Source organism: Mobula hypostoma, chromosome 17 (genome assembly GCF_963921235.1).
Source record: "Mobula hypostoma chromosome 17, sMobHyp1.1, whole genome shotgun sequence".
Taxonomy (NCBI): Eukaryota; Metazoa; Chordata; class Chondrichthyes; order Myliobatiformes; family Myliobatidae; genus Mobula; species Mobula hypostoma.
Genome location: NC_086113.1, coordinates 42,871,173 through 42,894,794, shown reverse-complemented (window position 1 = coordinate 42,894,794; position 23,622 = coordinate 42,871,173). Strand labels below are relative to the sequence as shown.

General features: G+C 42.2%; 1 protein-coding gene across 1 annotated transcript in view; it reads right to left on the bottom strand.

The window, feature by feature from the left end:
* Nucleotides 1-10,814: 10,814 nt before the first annotated feature.
* LOC134357727 (genetic suppressor element 1-like) overlaps nucleotides 10,815-23,622 on the bottom strand; it is a 277,583-nt gene continuing 264,775 nt past the window's right edge. The window contains exons 14-15 of the mRNA XM_063069351.1: nucleotides 17,586-17,689; nucleotides 10,815-12,686 (exon numbers count right to left, since the gene is read on the bottom strand). Of these exons, the coding sequence (XP_062925421.1) occupies nucleotides 12,567-12,686; nucleotides 17,586-17,689 (224 nt within the window). The 3' untranslated portion in view covers nucleotides 10,815-12,566. The remainder of the gene's footprint in view (nucleotides 12,687-17,585; nucleotides 17,690-23,622) is intronic.

Below are 23,622 nucleotides of genomic sequence, written 5' to 3'. Positions count from 1 at the left end.
AATAAACATCTCAAACATACTATACATACTTCTCAATGTCACATTTTATTGTGTTGCCTGGTTGTATATTTGCAAACTTCTACCTCACAGGCAACTGTGCGACTACTCACCAATGGTGATGCACAGAACATTGGGAAGTGCTTTTTGGGTTAACTTCACTTGCCATTCACTTTACCAGTTACCACATAGTTCTATGAAAGAAGAACCCGTGAACTAGTTTGTTTTTTGCAAACTTTTAAGGTTATACCATGCCAAGTCACCTCACTGAAATAGTTAATTTCAATTCCATGACGGGTCTGCTTCAGCCAAACATCATCTGGCACATCCTCTCCACGACCTACTGAATAAGCTGTGGAGGACCCTTTCGAACAGACTCATTCAGCTCCTCTGTCACGAGGATTGTTACAGAAAATCTTCCCTACCAGGTGCAATAAGGATACACAACAGTTCATCTCTGTGCAACAGAAGAATACACATCATAGCACAATAGTCCATGTTTTATTATTTCATATGTTATTATTGCACATTGGTAAATGATTATTGTGTACTATATTATTAGTTAAGTCTGCACACTGCTAAACGTGTTTTTAAATGTTGCTGCTGTATTATTATTATTATTATTATCTGCAAACCGGTGACATTTTTGGTTCCTTTGCTGAATCCTGTTCCTCCCCCTCACTGCCTCCACCATTCTAAGTACAGCCCGGCTGGTGGAACTTAAACTGAACATTTTCTGTCTCTCCATGAATGTGGCTATACCCTTCCATTTCAATTTGCCCTTTTTTTCTTTTCTCTTTCAAACTATTTTAAAAGTAATGTTAATCTGATAACATTGGGCTGGAACTTTCGCAAACGATCTTGCTGTTATCTCCACCCCATCCTCTCTCCCTGCAACTTACGACATGCCTATCTTCTCACATTACCAGTTCTGACAAATGGATCCCTGACCCAAAACGTTGTCTTTGTTCCTTTCCCCACTACTGTGGGATGCTGCCAGCATTTTGTTTTTGTTTAGGATTTTCAGTATGTGCAGTTATATAGCCCGATGATGTAACACTTTGTTGAAGTAATCTATTACAGCTTTGTCACGTCACTTGTAATTTTATATTCCTGCCTATACAATTTAGTTCACTGGCAGACATGGATATCTGGCTTTCTGTGGCATTGTTTGTCAATAATAAACATTGGGAATGGTTAAAACCCTAACCCTGAAGACACCTTTACTTATTTCCTTCTGTTCTGTGTACATAGTAACTAGTACTTCCAGTTTCTTCTGCTGCCTAACTAATGTCATAAGGAGGTCAATAATTGGTCTTGGATTTTGTGAAATTTAGTTCTAGCTCAGAAATTTAGTTCTAGCTCACTGTCTCTTCTGTTGAACCTAAATTGGAAACCTATCTGCATTTCAAGCAGCAAATAGGCTCCCTTGCATACATTTATTTATTTGCGTGTGCGCGATGATGTCTTTTTCGTGCCTTTACAAGGTGCGGAGCGAGAGAGAGACTGTGTGGCCCGCCACTCCTCACACAGACATTTCGCGGTATCTTTCCCTTTTTTATTTTACGAGGTCGAGTTGCGATCTCAACATTCAACCCAGCATGGATGGAAAGCGTGCTCGGGAGCGGCTCCAACTGGATTCGAACCCAGGAACCTTCGTTCCGGAGTCTGACGCTGATGTCATTGCGCCACCAGCCGGCCCCTTTGCATACATTTAAACATAAAAGTGGTTTTGCCTGCAACAAATCATAATCTCCAGGTGAAATCAGTGCCATTGGAAAGTTGGCTCATATAGTGCTCGCTTTAGTGTGGCAGTGATACTGTAGGTCTGGTATCATTTACATATTTAATAACACTATTGGTCACACAACACTCATTTTGTCTACTCCTGGCAGATATGGGAGCTTATAGGACAAGCTTTGCTGTTCACTCCCAGTGAAAACAATATGTTGTAGAGGGCAGTGACAGGTCTACATACTGCATCTGTCAAGCTGAGTTTTCAATGGTTATCACAATGCATCTGTAATTGTATCTTCACTAAGCTCAGATTTTCTGTTCATATTAGTGCTGAACTGATAGTGGCTTGGGGCCACTCTTGACATGGGACACAATTAGGCCAGACCATTGTGTGGAGGTTGTAAGGACTGAGAGGAGATTGCTGTGTCTTCCTACCCACCTTTTGTTCAGCCTTTCCTTTGGCTGCATTGAGAGCATTGACTTGCTTTCCAGTGTCAGCAGTCAACAGTCACTCAGAAGTTCAGTTTTAGCATATGATTTTGTATCAATGATTTGATGGACTTTACCCAATCTCACACATTTTTCTGAGGAATTTTAGTGCAGCAAAAGAGGAGGAACACATAATTTATAGATATAGACTCATAAGTATGTAGGGTAACGTAAATGGGAGAAATGTACATAATTCACACCCACTGACATTGGGCTTTCACTTTAAGAGGCTGGTCTGACGTGATGACATTGTTCCATAGGGATTTTTAGTGCACTTTTGTGTTTAGGTTTTGGAGTTCAGTAAGATGTGTTACAGGTTGCACATAAAACATCTCACTTTGTTTTATTTGCGAAAGCTTACATTGGTGACCCCGATGCTCTAGGATGATTCCAGAGCTATTGAATGTGTCCCACATTCTCCACGATAGTTGATTATTCAGTTTGGGTTGTCGACCATTGCCTTTCCTGGCCATCACATCTTCACAGAAAGTGTGAACACCCTCTCATCAAAGGTAGCTGCTATTACAGATTTCCTACCGCCAAACACCACTGAAAATCTACACAAGTTTTTAGGTATGGTGAATTTCAATCACCATTTCATTCTGTGGGCTGCTGAACTCATGGTCCCCTGTTTAGTGCGCTTAAAGGCAATACCTCTAATTAAGTGCTTGTGTGGTCAGAGGACATGACCAGGGCATTTAATGATACCATAGGAGCTCTTTCTAACATGGGGCTACTGGCACACTGCTCCCCAACACACCCGTAGCCATTACTGCTGAGGGTTCAGACAATGCTGTGGGTGCCGCGCACGAACAATTGGTCGGAGGCGTGTGGCAGCCGCTCACCTTCTTCAGCCGGCAGCTCAGTCCCTCTGAAAGGAAGCACAGCACATTTGACCGTGAGCTCCTCGGTCTCTATCTGGCTGTCTGCCATTTTTGTTTTCTTTCAGAAGGTCGCCATTTCACAGCGTTCATTGACTACAAACCCCTCGTGCGTGCGATGGCCAAAATATCAGATCCTTGGTCTGCATTGCAGAAACGCCACCTGGCCTATGTATCCAAGTTCACAGTGAGCCTAAACCATTATCAAGGGGAAAAATAATGGCATGGCTGATTGCCTCTCACGGCCGGCCGTTGAGGCTGTGCACATTGGGGTTGACTAAACTGGCATGGGAGCCGATCAAGTTACTGCAGTCTGTATGGTGTGCCAGCGGGCAAAAATTAACTACCATGTTCAGGCGCCATTGGCACCTTTTGAAGTCCCTGAGTGATGATTTGACCACGTCAATGTGGGTCTTGTTGCTCTTTCCCCTCCCTCCCACAGTTTCACACACCTTCTTAACATGATGGACCGTATCACCAGTAGGCCAGAGGTTGTCCCTCTAGCATTGAAAACGGCCGCAGACATGGTTTGGGCGTTCATCAGCACCTGGGTAGCTCGGTTTGGTTTCCCACCCGATATTTCCTTTCACAAGACAAGACAAAGGAGCAGAGGTAGGCCATTCGGCCCATCGAGGCTGCTCCGCCACTCCACCATGAGCTAAACTATTCTCCCATCTAGTTCCAATTTCTGGCTTCCTCCCCATATCCCTTGATACCCTGACTAATTAGATACCTACCTTTGACTGCAATCTCTAACTCATTTGAGACCTCTGGGCTGCGATGGCCAAGAACCTTCACATTAGGTTACATCACACCACACCATACAATGGCCTATGCAAGTGGTTTCACCGTTTCTTAAAGGCTGCTCTGACGGCTTCCCTGACTGATGAGGGCTGGCATGATCGTCTCCCATGGGTCCTGCGGGGGCTCAGAATTGCCCCAAAACAGGACCTGCAGTCATCCCTGGCTGAGTTGGTATATGATCAGCCGTTATGTGTGCCAGGTGATTTCGTTCCTAATGTCGTGACCAACTGGTTGGTCTCACAACAATGTTCCACCCTCAGTAAATTCAATTCCTTTTCACTTATTCCTACCTCCAATCTTGGCATACGGCCCCCTTCGACTCCTGTTGACCTACATTCCACCTAGATTTTCATCTGCCATGACGTGTACCAGCATCCCCCTACACCCCCGTATGATGGCCTTTTCCATGTTTTGGAACGGGAAGAAAAGACTTTTATCATAAATAAGAGGGGTAAACCTGAACATATTTCGGTAAATTGCCTAAAACTGGCCCACCAAGATTTGGAGTATTCCTCTGTCATGCCCCTGGCATCACAACATGACCACGAGCATGTCAAAGTACCTCTAGACGAGCCAGAGGCACTTGCAGTTCCTTCCCCTGTAGAACACAGGACACGAGCTGGGCAGCTCATCTGAGCTCCAGACAGGCTCACAACGCCAGTTTTAGTGAATCCTGGGGGGCCCTGTGTAGGATAATGTGATTGGGAGAAATATACATAATTCACAACCACTGACACTGAGTTTGGATTTCACTTTAAGTGGCTGGTCTGAACATGATGACATTGTTATGTAAGGATTTTTAGCGTGCTTTTGTGTTTTGGTTTTGGAATTCAATAAAATGTGTACATTCCCCACCCTCCAAAAGTATAGAAGCTCTCTTATGAATAATGGAAAGAAACACGCATACAAAATGGAGGAGGAACTCAGCAGGTCAGACAGCATCTACGGAGAGGAATAAACAGTTTATGTTTTAGGTTGTGTTCCTTCATCACAATGTGGAAAAAAATCTACCTTATTGTTGTGTGAAACTGAATCTATCAACAGCGGCTATAAGAGAATCCTTAATAGTGATCTAATTAAGTACGGGCCCTTTAAGTAGGCCTGCTTTCTCCTGTTAGGGCCTCTTTTCTGTAAATGTGCCATGCTATTTCTTTATTATGTGTGTGCGATCAATTTGCAGCTGCAACACCAACTGCATGGGTATGAAAGTTGTCATCACTATGGCAACATTGCTCATCATACACACGCACATACTCAAAGCATGCTATCCAAAGTCAGGTAATGGACAATTTATGCACAGTAATGTCATTCAGTAGTCAATGCTGTACCTCAATTCACATATGAATCATGTGCCATACAACTGTTTTTGACACAAAATGGTTTACTGATTTTGTTTGTAGAATAAGTATTTGCCATGGGGCAAGTGAAATCTTCCCTGTTCCTCTTTGTTTTGCCATGTAGTCTTTTACATTCATCTGAAAGAACTAGGGCTTGATTTAACATTTCGACCAAAATGTAGCTCCTCCCATGACTAGTACATTGAATCTAGATTAGGTGTTCAAACCTCCGGAGGGAGACAAACCAATATCCATCTAATACAGAGGTTACAATGCTACCAGGAGAGTGTTGCACGTCAGTAGGTACAATACCAATGTTTTCTGGACTTAAAGACATTGAGAATGATTTTTCTTGTTTGGAAGAGGACAGGTAATAATGGATGGGGAATAATGAAGACTGAGTTATTTTCTCATAAAAGTTCAAGTTGAATTATTTGAAACGACAGTGCAACACACACAAAATTCTAGAGGAATTCAGCAAGTCAAGCAGCATCTATGGAAATGAATAAACAGTTTTTGGGCTGAGGCCCTTCAGGACTGGGAAGGATGGGGGACGATGGCAGAAAAAATGGGGGAAGGGGAGGGAGGACTAGTTGGAAGGTGACGGGTGAAGTCAGATCAGTGGAAAAGGTAAAGGAATAGAGAAGACAGAATGTGATAGGAGAGGAGTGGACTGTGGGAGAAACGGTCATATGCAGAAGAGGTAAGGGGACAGAGTAGGGAATAGAAGAAGAGGGAAGGAGGAGGGAGTAAAATTATACGAAAGGAGAAATCGACATTCATGCTATCAGGGTGGATGCTACCTAGTATATGAGGTGTTGCTCCTTCACCCTGACAGTGGCCTCATCATTGCATGAGAGGAGGCCGTGGACAGACATGTTGGAACGGGAATGGGGACAATAATTAAAATGGTTGGCCACCAGAAAACTCTGCTTTTGGCAAATGGAGTGGAGATGCTTGACAAAGCCCCCCCCCCCCCCCCAATTTACCTCAGATCACACCAACAGGGAGGAGGCCAACAGGAACTCTGGATACAATAGATGACCCCAACAAATTCGCAGGTGAAGTGTTGGCTGACCAGGAAGGACTGCCTGGGGCCCTGAATGGAGGTAATGGAGGAGGTAAACTGGCAGGTATAGCATTTATGTCACTTTCGGAAATATGTGCCACAAGGCAGATTAGTGGGAGGGACAAATGGATCCCAGTGGAAAGCAGAGAGAAGGTAAAGATGCATTTTTGGGTAGGATCCCATTGAAGATAGCACAAGTTGCAGAGAATAATGTGTTGGATGCGGAGGCTCATGGGATGATAGGTGAGGACAAAGATGAATATCCCTGTTAAGGTGTTGGCAAAATGGGATGAACGCGGATGTCCAGGAAATGGAGGAGGTGCGGGTGAGAGCAGCATCAATGCTGGAGGAAAGGAAGCCCTGTTCTTTGAAGAAGGAGGACATCCTCATCCTGGAAACATTTGCAACAGAGACGAAAGAGCTGAGAAAAGGGAATAGCATTTTTACAGGGAGACAGGATGGGAAGAGGTGTAGTCAAGATAGCCGTGGGAACTGGTAGGTTTATAAAACATGGTGGTAGACAGTTCTTCTCCAGAGAAGGAGACTGAAAGATTGAGAAAGGGGAGAGAGGTGTCAGAAATGGACCAAGTGAATTTAAGGACAGGGTGGAAGTTGGAGGCAAAGTTAATTAAATTGATGAGCTCAGCATAGGTGCATGAAGCAGCACCAATGCAGCTGTTAACATTGTGCAGAAAGAGTAGAGGAGCATTACCAGGGAAGGGGCAGGCATAGCTGGGGCTCATGTGGGAGCCCATGGCTACCTCTTGAGATTAGAGGAAGTGGGAGGATCTGAAGGAGAAATTGTTGAGGATGAGGACCAATTCTACCAGATGGAGGAGGGTAGCAGTGGAGGGGAATTGGTTGGGTCTTTTGTGGAGAAAGAGACGTCTCTTGACGGGAGTTAGAAGTGTATTGGAACTGGACATCCATGTTGAAAATGAGGCGATGAGGGTCAGGGTATTGAAAGTTGTTAAGGAGATCAAGAACATGTGAAGTTTCACGGATATCGGTAGAAAGGGACTGAACCAAGAGGGATAGAGTGGAACTGAGGTATGCAGCCATGAGTTCAGTGGGGAAACTGAAATATCTGAAACAACTGCAGAATAAATTAGGGTTGTATGGAATGCAGTGGATTCCAGTTAATTCAGACACAAGGAAATTTTGGCCCAATTAAGTGGCTGGCCTAATTGGCCGGTTTTATGGAAATAGTCAAAATGGTATGAAAAAGAAAACCTAGTAACAAATTATGTATATAAATGAAATACAGAACAAATTAGAATACTACCAATTCTACTGCAGTACCATTAAACTGTGTATGATTTCCTAATAGTTATTGATGAAGAAATTGATTTCGTGTATGCTGCCATGTTCTTTTGATTGACTGTAAATGAACAAAATCAGCAGAGATACCTGGTGTAGTTAAAGAACTGCCTTCATACAATGCTGTCAATGAATGCACTCTCCAAATCTTCTTTTTCATTGTAACATTCAACATGAAGGTAGATACCTTCAAATTCTTCATAGTTTCTAACTTGCTGAAGTCATAAAAATTGTTTTATTTTCACTCTCAGCCATTTCTGGCATCTCTAATCCTGAACTCTTCAAATTGTAGTGAGCAAAACTGTTCTGAGTTGGCCTGCTGCATTCACCGGCAACTTTTGTGTGTTGCTTGAAATTCCAGCATCTGCAGATTTCCTTGTGTCTGAATTGTCTTACTGTTTATTTCTCACCAATTATTAGTGACAAACATAATAACATAGATGAACTGAACACACTGATGAGGGAGAGGGAGAAATAGAGAGTCTGTCATCATGCCCGACGCCGGCCCCCCAGGCCTGAGTTGACATAGTAGCAGTAGTAGTAGTGACAAAGATCGTTACTTTTTGAACACAAATATATGCACCTGATGCTATTTAAAAACTGTTCACTTCAAGTATGGTGTTGTGTCTAATGACCATGCAAGTTTACATGACTGATGCTAGTTAGAAACTGCTCGGCAACAGTTTGCTCCTCCAGTTAAGCGGCATAGTGTCCCAAATAAACAAAGGAAATCCCACAGCTATCTGGACTATTCCTCTTCTCACCCTGTCTCTTGCAAAAATGCCATCCCCTTCTCGCAATTCCTCCGTCTCTGCCACATCTGCTCTCAGGATGAGGCTTTTCATTCCAGGACAAGGGAGGTGCCCTCCTTTTTTAAAGAAAGGGGCTTCCCTTCCTCCACCATCAACTCTGCTCTCAAACGCATCTCCCCCATTTCACGCACATCTGCTCTCACTCCATCCTCCCACCACCCCACTAGGAATAGGGTTCCTCTGGTCCTCACCTACCACCCTACCAGCCTCCGGGTTCAACATATTATTCTCCATAACATCCGCCACCTCCAACGGGATCCCACCACTAGGCACATCTTTCCCTCCCCACTCCCCTGCTTTCTGCAGGGATCGCTCCCTATGCAACTCCCTTGTCCATTCGTCCCCCCCATCCCTCCCCACTGATCTCCCTCCTGGCACTTATCCTTGTAAGCGGAACAAGTGCTACACATGCCCTTACACTTCCTCCCTTACCACCATTCAGGGCCCCAGACAGTCCTTCCAGGTGAGGCGACACTTCACCTGTGAGTCGGCTGGGGTGATATACTGTGTCCGGTGCTCCCGATGTGGCCTTCTATATATTGGCGAGACCCGATGCAGACTGGGAGATCGTTTTGCTGAACACCTACGCTCTGTCCGCCAGAGAAAGCAGGGTCTCCCAGTGGCCACACATTTTAATTCCACGCCCCGTTCCCATTCTGATGTGTCTATCCACAGCCTCCTCTACTGTAAAGATGAAGCCACACTCAGGTTGGAGGAACAACACCTTATATTCCGTCTGGGTAGCTTCCAACCTGATGGCATGAACATTGACTTCTCTAACTTCCGCTAATGCCCTACCTCCCCCTCGTATCCCATCCGTTATTTATTTATATACACACATTCTTTCTCTCTCTCTCCTTTTTCTCCCTCTGTCCCTCTGACTATACCCCTTGCCCATCCTCTGGGTTTTTTCTCCCCCCCTCCCCTTTTCCTTCTCCCTGGGCCTCCTGTCCCATGATCCTCTCATATCCCTTTTGCCAGTCAACTGTCCAGCTCTTGGCTCCATCCCTCCCCCTCCCACTTTCAAATCTCTTACTAACTCTTCCTTCAGTTAGTCCTGATGAAGGGTCTCAGCCCGAAATGTCGACTGTACCTCTTCCTAGAGATGCTGCCTGGCCTGCTGCGTTCACCAGCAACTTTGATGTGTGTTGCTTGAATTTCCAGCATCTGCAGAATTCCTCGTGTTTGCGAAAGGAAATCCCAGCTATTTTCTCAATTAATTCTTTGTTCTTTAAGAGTTGTCACAAATAATCAACAGCTCCAATTAACCGAAGGCCCAATTACAGTAATTGAAATCCACTGTAACCTGTACTGTATATACTAATTCAGACATCCCACCCTGCAAAAACTCATTTCAGGGAGGTAGCATCATCAATTTGAGGGAGACTTCCGGGAGAGGTGGGTCGTCTGCAATAGAGTAGCTCCTTAGCAGCTGACCAACTAGTTTAAATAACGTTAGCTATGCTAATGAATGAATGACACCTGTTAAACTCACCTCAACATGTCTTTTACAGTCTTAACCCACCATGGGCAATAGAAAAGTCACTGTTGCAAACAGTGCAGCGAGCAACACTGTCATTATTTTGACCCCTATTAGGCAGGGGTACACTTTAGTGTAGCCTGGGGTGACGTACGTTTTATTTTTTTTGGAACACTCTGCAATGGTGCGCTCTCTCTCTCTCTCTATCTCGTGGTCGCTCGCACGCTCTCAAGCGCTCTCGCTTGCTTTCTGTCTCACTCGCTTGCCTTCGCTCTCGCTTGTGCGCTCTTTCTTGCTTTCTCTCTCGCTCTCTCTCTCGTGGTTGCTCTCGCTTGCTCTCTCTCTCTCTCTCGCGCGCACACGCTCTCTCTCGTGGTTGCTCTCGCGCTCTCTCTTGCTTTTCTCTCGCTCGCTCTCAAAAAATTGATTTCTGTGATATTGTATATAAATTGCGGGCATCAGGGAGCCACTATTAATATGCGGGAGACTCCCGGAAGTTCCGGGAGAGGTGGGATGTCTGCTAATTTACATGCAATATCAAGGCACAGGATTGAACACTGAATGTCGGCAGCTTTGACAGCTATCATTGATTTAAGTGGGTGTTAAACGGTAGTGTTTAATCTCTTAAAGACAGGTGATGAAGAAAAGCATTTGTTTTCATGCTGATTAAAATTGAACAGTGAAGAATTTGGAAGATTGAGAAAGGATGTAAGGCTAGTGATGCACTGAATTCCTGTCAAATACATAATTTGAAACTGGTGTGTGCACTGTGGATGCACATAATTTTATACACATGGATTATGTGCACATCTGAATTATAAATACTACGTTTTGAATATACATCACACTAAGAGTTCCGATTTAAAAGAAGCTTGAGGCATACAAAATTTTTATTAACAAATGCTTATTTTAGTCACAGCAGACAAAATGAATAAACATTTAAAATCATGACTTAAAGTAATAAATACCTGCTACATTTTGAAAACAACTGCTGTGGTAAAACCTAGGCTTTGCTAACAAACAACTAGGCTAATCTTATCTAAGAATGCGACAGTTGGTTTGTTCATTTGGCCAGTGTTTAACATAATGAATGAATGAAAAGCAACTTAGTCAGAGGACTTCAAGAAAACAGTCACAATTGCAAATTTTTTTCTGATAATTTATTTGAGGAACTACTAAAAATAGTCTAAAGCTATCTAAAGCTATCTTTTTAGTAACTGCTACAAAATGCTTAATGGAAGCAAAGTTTTAATAGCACAAGGCTAGTATTTTGAACAAAAATATTTCATTGCACAAAAATGCATCAGATTGTATATAACAACTCTTGTAAAGATTACAGTTATAACTCCTGCAATTAAAATTATTTTAGACTATTTTCAACTAACTAGAATTCACTTGAATTTTCACCTTTATTGGAAACTGAGAAAAATTTATATGGCATTGCATGCTAAAATCATCATGATGCTTGGAAATAAAGGCTTTTATGATCCTTATTCAGAGTGAGGCCAGTTTCATTAATCTGTCACTGCAAAATTTCTGCTATAAGTAGCTTCAATACAACAAAATATAGAAAGATTACTTAAAGTAATTTCTTATATTTAAAGTGGTGTTGTGTTGTAAAAGGTAATTTTTCCTTAACATTTACATTATTTATGCCACAAAATAAAAATAACAGATCTATTCCTTTACAAAATTCAGTCCCTAGCTCTCTATTTAGCTATTTATTTCATTGTAAATCTGTACCTTTTAATTACCAACAACTGGATTAAAAGCAAACCTGCTGCAAAACATCAAAATATACTTTTAACTTTATGATCACTGAACAATGCTATAAATATACAAATCAAAAGACTGTTTAATGTGAATATATATAAATATCAAAAGTACGAAGCACCACATGCTGGGCAAAGGGTAGCATTAAAAGAAAATTACATTAAAGAATACAGTGAGTACGAGTTCTGAAAGCATTTATTTCAGATTCATCACTTTATTTCAACAAAGAAAATAACCTAAAGTAAGTTAACTCTTTCGTTAAAGGGAGGAATTTGGTGACTGTTAAATGCTTATGACTTTACCCTTAAAATCTATTGAGGCTATAAATAAAATGAATAGTTTATAATAATTTGTTTAGAAGCTTGCATGTTCAAATTATTTCACATAATTGGGTTTTGGGCTCATTGTCCTTCTGATACAAACTCACAAAGATGCATTTTCCGCTGCTAAAATTTAACCAAAACAAAAATATTATTTCCATTTAATACATAAAGGCACTAAAACTATTTATTCATTTATTTAGTGTGGCCTTTACTGCATCATTTAATATAACACCTGAAGCTTCCAGGTGTCTACATCCTGCTTTGCATTTTAACCCTTGGTGTATCACTGATAAAGCTATAGTAGCTTTGGATCAAGCTTGGCTGAGCAGACTAAGCATGCAAGCTGAGCTGTTTGGCAATAGGAGTCTCCTGGAGAGCTTCATTTTGAAGATAATTTGAAAACCTCCATACTGTATCCTTGAAACAAATGATAATGGTACAAATGGAAGGTAATCAATCTCTTTGAAATGAACAGTTTAAACTCAGAGCACACATTTCACCACTAAGGTTTCACCTTTGCTCAGTGAACGTGAAGCTCCTCACTTCACCTGAATGACGATGTTGGCAAGCAATGTGTCAGATCAAGGCACTTGCGTAGATGGCAGAGGGCAGCCTGCTGATGCTGACGCTCCACTTCATATCTCTGTTTACTTAACTGCAAATCCTGCAGGGACAAAATGTGACAGACATGCATAGCTATTTATTTGTGATAACCAACTTGATATTCTTATAAACCAAGGTGACCAACTTTTAGTCATTATTGGATCATTAGAGCTGTTAGAAATGGGATTTGCAAATGGTAACTAAAAAATTTCTTTTGCCTTGCATATTTTCACAGCTAGGCGAAACCTCACCTTAGGCATTAAAGTTCAAAATAAATTAATTATCAAACTACATATATGTCACCATGCAATCTTGTGATTCATTTTCTTGTGGGCATACTCAATAAATCCATAATAGAATAATAGCCAAATTACTGAAAGACTGCACCAGCTTGGGCATTCAATAGTGTGCAAATACAAAAGAAAGAAATATAATAATAAATACATAGGCAATGAATATTAAGAACTTGAGAGGAAGAGTCTTTGAAAGTGAGTCCCTTGGTTGTGGGAACATTTAAATGATGGGGCAAGTGAAGTTGAGTAAAGTTATCCCTATTGGTGTAAGAGCCTGATGGTTGAGGGGCAATAACTGCTCCTGTACCTCTGGTGGTGGGAGTCCTGAGGTTCTTGTAACTTCTTCTTGATGGCAGCAGTGAGAAGACAGCATGACCTGGGTGGGTTGGGGGGCTCCCTGATGATGGATGCTGCTTTCCTGCACCAACGTTTCATGTAGATGTGCTCAATGGAGGCCTTTACCCATGATGGACTGGCCTGCATAAACTACTTTTTGTAGGATTTTCTGCTCCAGAGCACTAGTGTTTCCACAGCAGGCTGTGATGCAACCAGTCAATATACTCTGCATTGCACATCTACAGAATTTTGTCAAAGTTTTATAAGTCATACTGAATCTTTGTAAACTCCTAAGGAAGTAGAGGCGCTGCTGTGCTTTCTTTGTAACTGCACTCACAGAACGTGCAAGCCTCAGGACAGGTCCTCTAAAATGAGGAATTTAAAGCTGCCAATCTTCTTCACCTCTGCTCCTCTGACGAGGACTGGCTTATGGACCTCTGGTTTCCTCCTGCTGAAGTCAATAATCAGCTCCCTGGTCCTGCTGATATTGAATAAGAGGCCGTTGTTCTGGCACCACTCATCCAGATTTTCAATCTCCCTCCTATAGGCTGATTTGTTACCTCTTCTGATTTGGCCTATGGCAGTGGTATTGTCCGCAAACTCGAATATGGCATTGTAACTGTGCTTAGCCACACAGGGCAAAGACCGCCTACGTAAAGAAACTTCAGGAACACCTGTCTGACAATGATTCCTGGCATCTGTGATAGTGAATAAGGACATTACAGACAATGCAAACAAAAACAGTGTCGACTGCATCAGTGACGCCCCCCTCTCTGATGCTCTAAACAACTTTTATGCATTGCAGCATGAAACACAACGCCAGCTTAAAAAATGCTTCCCCTACCCCACCACAGCTGAGCAGCCACTCTCTGTAAAAGTATCAGACATGAGAAGGACTCTTTATAGAGTCAACCGCCCCCCCCCCCCCCGCCCTCAATAAGGTGGCTGGGCCAGACAGCGTGCCAGGCCGAACACTCAGGGAGTGTGTACACCAGCTCACTGATGTCTTCAAGGACATCTTCAACACTTCACTCATCCAGGCTGTTGTACGCACATGCTACACCTGCAGAACTAAATGACTACTGCCCAGTGGCACTGACACCAATCATCATGAAGTGCTTTGAACAGCTGATAACAGCACATATCAAAAACTCCATTCGTGCCACATTGGGCACTCATCAATATGCTTACCCATAGAACTGCTCTGTAACAGATGCCATTGCATCTGTCGTGCATCTAGCCCTAACACAAACAAGAAAACAAGGACACTTATGCCAAAATGCTGCTTCTGGATTTCATTTCGGCATTCAACACTATTGTCCCACAGGCCTTGGTGAACAAACTCCTACTCCTTGGTCCAAATACACCACTGTGCAATTGAGTGTTGGACTTCCTAACAACAAACCTCAAACAGTCGGGATGCATGACTGCTTCTCCATCCCCATTATCTTCAGCACAAGTGCCACCCAGGGCCGTGTGCTGAGCCCACTGCTGCACACTCTACTCACACATGACTGCATCGCATGGCCAAACACCAGAGCAATCACATCGTCACGTTCGCCGATGACACGACAGTAGTGGGGCTCATCACCAACAATAATGAGATGGCTTACAGACAGCAGGTGCAAGAGCCTGAGTCCTGGTGCCAGATACATAACTGCTTCCTTAATGCCAACAAGACAAAGGAGATGGGTTTGACCTTCGGGAGAACTCACACCACTCACACCTCTCTTTACCTCAGCAGCACAGTAGAATCAGAATCAGGTTTATTATCACCAGCATGTGACGTGAAATTTGTTAACTTAGCAGCAGCAGTTCAATGCAATACATAATCTAGCAGAAAGAAAAAAATATTTTTACTTGTTTCAACCTCTTGGTCCTAGAGTACATCCTAAAAAAATCAAAAAAGTTCCCCAATGCCTCTATTTTCTGAGGAGGCTGAAGAGAGCTGGACTTTGCACATCCATGTTCACATCATTCTACAGATGCGCAGTTGACAGCATCTTAACAGGCTGGATCACTGCTTGGTATGGAAACTGGACTGTGGTGGACAGGGAGGCTCTACAATGGGTATTCAAAACACCTCCACCATTACTTTGTTATTTCCTGTCAGTCACCTTATGTACAGCCTGGTGTCACTTTATGGACATACAATCACTCTAAGTACATAAGCTGTCTGATGTATTTCTATTTATTGTGTGTACCTTTTTATTATTATTGAGGTTATATTTTTGTAGGCTTTTTTGTGGTGCATCAGATCTGGAGTAACAATCATTTTGTTCTCCTTACACTTGAATACAGACAATGGCAATCTTGAATCTTGAATCCTACTAGCCATCAAGGGCATATATACAAAAAGGACCCAGAAGAAGTCTAGCAATATCTTGAAAGATCCACCCACCCTGCTAGTGGGCTGTTTGCTGTTTGTCCCAATCCTGTCAGGGAGGAGGCTATGTACCATCCACACTAGTACCACCAGACTAAAAAAAGTTATTTTCCCTAAGCAGTGTTGGAGCGTTTTTTTGGGGTTAGCACATATAGCAAATAACTTCAGCTACCAGTCTTCAGATGCAAATTTGAACTGTGGATTAAATCTAAAAGGTAGCTCTGAACGATGGGTTTCTAACAGCCATGAACCAAGCTAATTTCGTTATTTGTGTGTCGTAGTACGGATGCAGCGTCATTTACGAGTGTATATACGATCAAGCTATGTGCATAAGCTATCTTTACGTATTTATCTTTGTGTGTATTTTTATGATTGTGTTCTTATTTTATTGTTTTTATTTGTACTGCATCGGATTCAGAGTAACAACTATTTCATTCTCCTTTACAACTGTGTACAGGAAATGACATTGAAATCTTGATACTGGAGCTGGAAATCTGAAATAAAGGCAGAAAATGCTGGAGCCATTCAGCAGATCAGACAGCATCTATGAAGGGAAACGAAGGGAATATTTCATATCATAAACCTTTTATCAGAACTGGGAAAGAGAGATAACAGATCTGTTTTAAATTGCAGACAGCATGAGGGAAAGATGGAAGGGACAAGTTTAAATTAGGTTAAATTATAAAGAAGGTCATATGGTTGATACATTAATGGTGACAGTTTATAAGACAGAAACATAAAAACTACGAGATGGGGCAGTTAAAGAATGAAAACACAAACAAAGGAATGCAAAGTCTGCAAAATAAAGAACTGTAGGATGTGTCTGGCAGGTTGTACTAATGAACAAAGATAAAGAGAGCCAATTTCACAAGGGATGATTTACAACAAAATACCCACTTTAGATAAGTCAGCCATGTGCTCAGACAGAAGATGAGGTGCTTTTGATTAAACTTACATTGAACAATGGTGCAGGGGGTCAATGACAGATAGATCAGAGTAGGAGTGAAACGGAGAACAGAAGTGGCTAGAAGCTCAAGGTTACCGATGCATACTGAATGCAGATGCTCTGCAAAATGGTCTTCTAGCTGGTTCTCCAATACAGAGAAGACCAAATTTTGGATGGATTTTTTTCTCCAGACTCTCCCCTGAGATTGAGACAGAGAGATCCGAAAATGGAAGTATCAGAGGTGGACAATATGAAGGTGAGAGCAGGTTGGAAATAGGCAGCAAAAGTGATGAGCTTTTCAAAGTTGCTTATGAATGCAGGAAATTCCTCTGGAGCATTTTGTTTTTTTTAGAAGATCTTCTGCTTTAATAAGATTACTAGATTAAATAATATCTCTGTACATGAAAAGGAGTGGTTATAAAGCAAAGATTATGTAACTTTGTAAATCTCTAAACCCCTCCTGGAATGTATGTGAGGGCAGACATCTCCATCTGACCCTGGAAGTTAATATCTGTGCAGTGATATTCTCTCCTGAGGTAAATCACATGAATCAATCTCTTTAGATTAATAGGCTGGTAAAAGAATATAATCAGGTGGGTGTTAAATAACTCAATACCAAACTGGGCTTTCCTTTATGCTCATGAAAAAAACATGTAAAATTTCCTTTCTCTTAGTCTGCACCTGGAAGTAACTCCCTTTGTAAGGTGGTGATCTGGTTGGGTAGACAAACATATCAGTACTACCATCCAGTGAAAAATTTCTTGACAACTAATTATCTACTCTGAATAACAGGTGATATTTTAGAATAATATATTGTATATAGATTCTCTGATGCAACAATTTTGTTGGAATAAATAGAACTGAAAGGCAATATGGACTACAGAATGTTGCATCAAAACTCAAAGGCTCATGTTACGTAGAGATACCCTGCTATTAAAAAAAATGTCTGTTTGGAAGCTTTATTTTGAACCATCTGGTAATCATTCAATCATTTCTTACCAACATGTGTGAACTGAGGTGCTCTGCTGTCAAATTCAATTCATGATTTCTTTCCTTAAGACGATTCAGTTGTTCCTGAAGAATTTGCTGCTCCAGATCTTTTTCTGTGCAACAAAAATAATTTAACAATTGCATTAATAAAAATTAGATAGGACTGCTTTATCATTCTGCTCACTACATTTCTTGCCTTATGCATGCCAAGTTTGCAGCATTTACTTTGTTATACCCGGAATGAAACTGAAGCAACCAGGATTATTTCTCAATCATCTCAAATCTTGATTGTCTGTGCAGAATGAATTTAGACTACTGAGAAGAGCAGAAATATTCAAGTTACTGAGAGTAAAATAAGGAAGATAACTACAAAGACATATGATTGATTCAGAAAGGAGTTAAGAATGTGTAACACATGGCCGCAAAGAAGCAAAGAAAGGTAATGAACAAAATAAGAAAGAAGCAGGCTGGTAATATTCAGAGAAATAAAGAACCAACAGGAAAGCAAATGGAAAGTAAATTTTTACATTCTTTAAACCTTACTTGTATGTCTTCGTTCCACATTCATCATTTTAATGTTGTTCCTGTTGATCTCAAATTCTACCCAATGTTAACATCACCATCTCATAACTATAAAGGTGTGGATAGTGTTTGGAGTGGTTGATAATGACCTTTAATGAAGTAACTTGGCATTAGTTGCTCAGTACCTAGCATAGAAAGCTACCTAACATTACAGAGAGTAGTTGCTTCATTGGAATATCCTCTGCCAAAATGAATGGGAAAAAGTAGATAAGAAGCTGTTGACTAATAGAATAAATGCATTACTTGCCAAGGAGTCAACATCTGGCTCCACTTATAAATAGCATATGGAAATCATCTGAGCAACTGAGTGGACAGAGCAGATGCAAGTTTCTCATGAAATCATGGAGCTACTCCAAAATTAGTTGTAAATATCAAAAAAGGTGAATCATGAATCATCTGAGATACACTGCATGAAGTTTGGCAATATTAGCACAGAAACAGTAGTATGTGGGGCCATAGTAAGATTGGAGTGAAGACTATTACAGCATTAGAAACAAATAATCTAATAGTACAACAATGACTTGAATATCATTTTAAGGTTAGAACAAAATAAGTTATTTTACAGGAAAATAAAATGGAACAAAATTGACACAGCCAAATAAGTAATTAATAGGAAAAACAAGTCATTAGCAGCGATAGAAGGTTCCACTGAAACACTATTAAGCAGCAACTTCTCTACAGTAACTTGCTCACCAATGTCTAAATTAGGTTTCTCCAAAACCGCTCAGCTCTGACTTTACCACAGCCCTCGTCCAACATGGACCAAGCAACTGAACTTCAGAATTCCAGAGTTAGGTGAAAGTAATTGACCTCATTAAGGCTACATTTGACAGAACAGCATCATGGAGCTCTGGTGAAAGAGAAGTCAAGGGCTCTGAAGGGGGAGCACTTGAAGTCATTGGCTGTAGTCATGTCTCACACAACATGGTTGAGGTTGTTGGAGGTCAATCATCCCAAACCCAGCAGATCACTGCAGGAATTTCTCAGTGCTGTCTCTAAGACTCAAGCACACTCAGATGGTTCATTAATGACCTTACTTACATGATAAGTTCTCAAGAGATGTTTGTTGATGATTATGCGTTGTAAGAAAAAAGGAAAGGGAAGGAAGGAAGGATGGGAAGAAAGGGATGGTGGGGGGGGGAAGGAAGGAAGGATGAGAAGGGAATTTAAGGGAAGAGAGGAAAGTGCTATGACTATGAAAATATTTGAATATGTATAAGAAAGAGAATTTTAAACTTAAGACATTCTTGAACTAGGAACCCATATGGAGAGCACAGTAGTGAATATTGAGCAAATGAAGAAACTTAGAAAATGCTGCTGGAATATGTAACTGAAGGGCACAATAATATGCAAAATAAGAAGCAAGTATACGTAGGTCTTTGAGAGTCTGGAAAATGGCTGGTTGCCATTGCACAAGGTTTAGTGACAATCACTAGTAGATAAGAGTGGAACTAAGTGGAACATGTAGCGGAACAATGTTGATGTGCTGATGTGTTTTGGTGCAGTCAACCAAACTAATGCTTACAAAACTGTTGAGAATGAAGAAGAAAGATATACTAATGCCACTGTTATGGAAGATGCCCAAAGTTATTTTGATAATGATTGTTTCATTTCTTTGGAAGGAGGACAAATCTCATTGGAGAAATTGAACTATAAATTTGTAAGAAAGATAGGCATACATTTAAGAGGCAAAGATACTGATAAAGAATATGCACTCAAGTGACCACTTTATTAGGTACAGGAGTGGAACCTGGAGTGGTTTTTGCTGCTGTAGCCCATTCACTTCAAGGTTGACGTGTTTTGCATTCAGCAATGTTCTTCTGCACTCTACTATTGTAATGCGTGGTTATTTGAATTATTGTTGCCTTTCTGTCTGCTTGAACTTGTCTGACTATTCTCCTCTGAATTCTCTCATTAACAAGGTGTTTTCATCAACAGAGATGCCCCTCTGGATGTTTTTTGTTTCTTGCACCATTCTCTGTAAACTCTAAAGATGATTGTGTGTGAAAATCGCAGGGGTTCTTCAGTTTTTGAGATACTCAACCCACCCTTTATGGCACCAACAATCATTCCACAGTCAAAATCACTTAGATCTGATGTTTGGTCTGAACAACAATGGAACCTCTTGATCATGTCTGCATGTGTTGATACATTGAGTTGCTGCCACATGATCAGCTGATAAGATATTTGCATTAGCAAGCAGCTGTCCAGCTGTACCTAATAAAGAAGCCACTGAGTGTGTATTCATGTTTGCAAATATTTACAGAAATCGAAGCAAAAGGTTAGAGTACAGCAATGCAGATGAAAGATAGTTATCAAAATTAACACATGCTTCTCTGTGCAGTCTCCATGTAATGACAAACTTAAGACAATGCATCCGGGGTAAACATTTCAAGAAACGCAAGTTCAAAATTGTAGACAACACACACAAAAGTTGCTGGTGAATGCAGCAGGCCAGGCAGCGTCTCTAGGAAGAGGTACAGTCAATATTTTGGGCCGAGACCCTTCGTCAGGACTACCTGAAAGAAGAGCTAGTAAGAGATTTGAAAGTGGGAGGGGGAGGGGGAGATCCAAAATGATAGGAGAAGACAGGAGGGGGAGGGATGGAGCCAAGAGCTGGACAGTTGATTGGAAAAAGGGATATGAGAGGATCATGGGACAGGAGGCCTAGGGAGAAAGAAAAGGGGGAGGGGGAAGCCCTCCAACTCTCACCCTGCCCTCAAGTTTACCTGGTCCATTTCCGACACCTCCCTCCCCTTTCTAGATCTTTCTTTCTCTATCTCTGGAGACAGCTTATCTACTGATGTCTATTATAAGCCTACTGACTCTCACAGCTATCTGGACTATTCCTCTTCTCACCCTGTCTCTTGCAAAAATGCCATCCCCTTCTCGCAATTCCTCTGTCTCCGCCGCATCTGCTCTCAGGATGAGGTTTTTCATTCCAGGACGAAGGAGATGTCCTCCTTTTTTAAAGAAAGGGGCTTCCTTTTCTCCACCATCAACTCTGCTCTCACTCCATGCTCCCGCCACCCCACTAGGAATAGGGTTCCCCTTGTCCTCACCTACCACCCCACCAGCCTCTGGGTCCAACATATAATTCTCCGTAACTTCTGCCACCTCCAACAGGATCCCACCACTAAGCACATCTTTCCCTCCCTCTCATCTCCCTGCTTTCCGCAGGGATCGCTCCCTACGCAACTCCCTTGTCCATTCGTTCCCCCCATCGCTCCCCACCGATCTCCCTCCTGGCACTTATCCTTGTAAGCGGACAAGTGCTACACTTCCTCCCTCACTACCATTCAGGGCCCCAGACGGTCCTTCCAGGTGAGGCAACACTTCACCTGTGAGTCGGCTGGGGTGATATACTGCGTCCGGTGCTCCCGATGCGGCCTTCTATATATTGGCGAGACCCGACGCAGACTGGGAGATCGTTTCACTGAACACCTATGCTCTGTCCGCCAGTGAAAGCAGGGTCTCCCAGTGGCCACACGTTTTAATTCCACGTCCCATTCCCATTCTGATGTGTCTATCCACAGACTCCTCTACTGTAAAGATGAAGCCACACTCAGGTTGGAGGAACAACACCTTATATTCCGTCTGGATAGCCTCCAACTTGATGGCATGAACATTGACTTCTCAAACTTCTGCTAAGATAGCCAGAACGCAGCATGGTTTCCCTAAAGGAAAATCCGGCCTGACAAACCTATTACAATTTTTTGAGGAAATTACCAGTAGGCTAGACAAGGGAGATGTAGTGGATGTTGTATATTTGGATTTTCAGAAGGCCTTTGACATGAGGCTACTTAACAAGATAAGAGCCCATGGAATTACGGGAAAGTTACATACGTGGATAGAGCGTTGGCTGATTGGCAGGAAACAGAGAGTGGGAATAAAGGGATCCTATTCTGGTTGGCTGCCGGTTATCAGTGGTATTCCACATGGGTTCGTGTTGGGGCTGCTTCTTTTTACATTGTACATCAATGATTTGCATTATGGAATAGATGGCTTTGTGGCTAAGTTTGCTGACAATACGAAGATAGGTGGAGGGGCCGGTAGTGCTGAGGAAACAGAGAGTCTGCAGAGAGACTTGGATAGATTGGAAGAATGGGCAGAGAAGTGGCAAATGAAATACAATGTTGGAACGTGTATGGTTATGCACATTGGCAGAAGAAATAAACAGGCAGACTATTATTTAAATGGAGAAAGAATTTAAAGTTCTGAGATGCAACAGGACTTGGGAGTCCTCGTACAGGATACCCTTAAGGTTAACCTCCAGGTTGAGTTGGTGGTGAAGAAGGCAAATGCAATGTTGGCATTCATTTCTAGAGGAATAGAGTATAGGAGCAGGGATGTGATGTTGAGGGTCTATAAGTCGCTGGTGAGACCTCACTTGGAGTACTGTGGGCAGTTTTGGTCTCCTTCTTTAAGAAAGGATGTGCCGACATTGGAGAGGGTACAGAGAAGATTCACTAGAATGATTCCGGGAATGAGAGGGTTAACATATGAGGAACGTTTGTCCGCTCTTGGACTGTATTCCTTGGAGTTTAGAAGAATGAGGGGAGACCTCATAGAAACATTTCGAATGTTGATAGGCATGGACAGAGTGGATATGGCAAAGTTGTTTCCCATGATGGGGGAGTCTAGTACGAGAGGGCATGATGTAAGGATTGAAGGGCGTCCATCAGAACAGAAATGCAAAGAAATTCTTTTAGTCAGAGGGTGGAGAATCTATGGACTTTGTTGCCACGGGCAGCAGTGGAGGCCAAGTCATTGGGTGTATTTAAGGCAGAGATTGATAGGTATCTGAGTAGCCAGGGCATCAAAGGTTATGGTGAGAAGGCAATGGACTAAATGGGAGAATGAATCAGCTTATGATAAAATGGCGGAGCAGACTTGATGGGCTGAATGGCCCACTTCTGCTCCTTTGTCTTATGGTCTAATGCCCCACCTCCCCCTCGTACCCCATCCGTTATTTAATTATTTATAGACACACATTCTTTTTCTCTCTCTCCTTTTTCTCCCTCTGTCCCTCTCACTATACCCCTTGCCCATCCTCTGGGTTTTTTCCCCCCTCCCCCTTTTCCTTCTCCCTAGGTCTCCTGTCCCATGATCCTCTCATATCCCTTTTGCCAATCACCTGTCCAGCTCTTGGCTCCATCCCTCCCCCTCCCGTCTTCTCGTATCATTTCAGATCTCCCCCCCCTCCCACTTTCAAATCTCTTACTAGCTCTTCTTTCAGTTAGTCCTGACAAAGGGTCTCAGCCCAAAACGTCGACTGTACCTCTTCCTAGATATGCTGCCTGGCCTGCTGCGTTCATCAGCAACTTTTGTGTGTGATGCTTGAAATTCCAGCATCTGCAGGTTTCCTTGTGTTTGCGTTTTCAAAATTGTAGATGTCTGAATTTATTTTCTGCACAGGAAGCTATTTCAGCCGTGATACGCAAGGTGGTTTGTTATTTTCTTA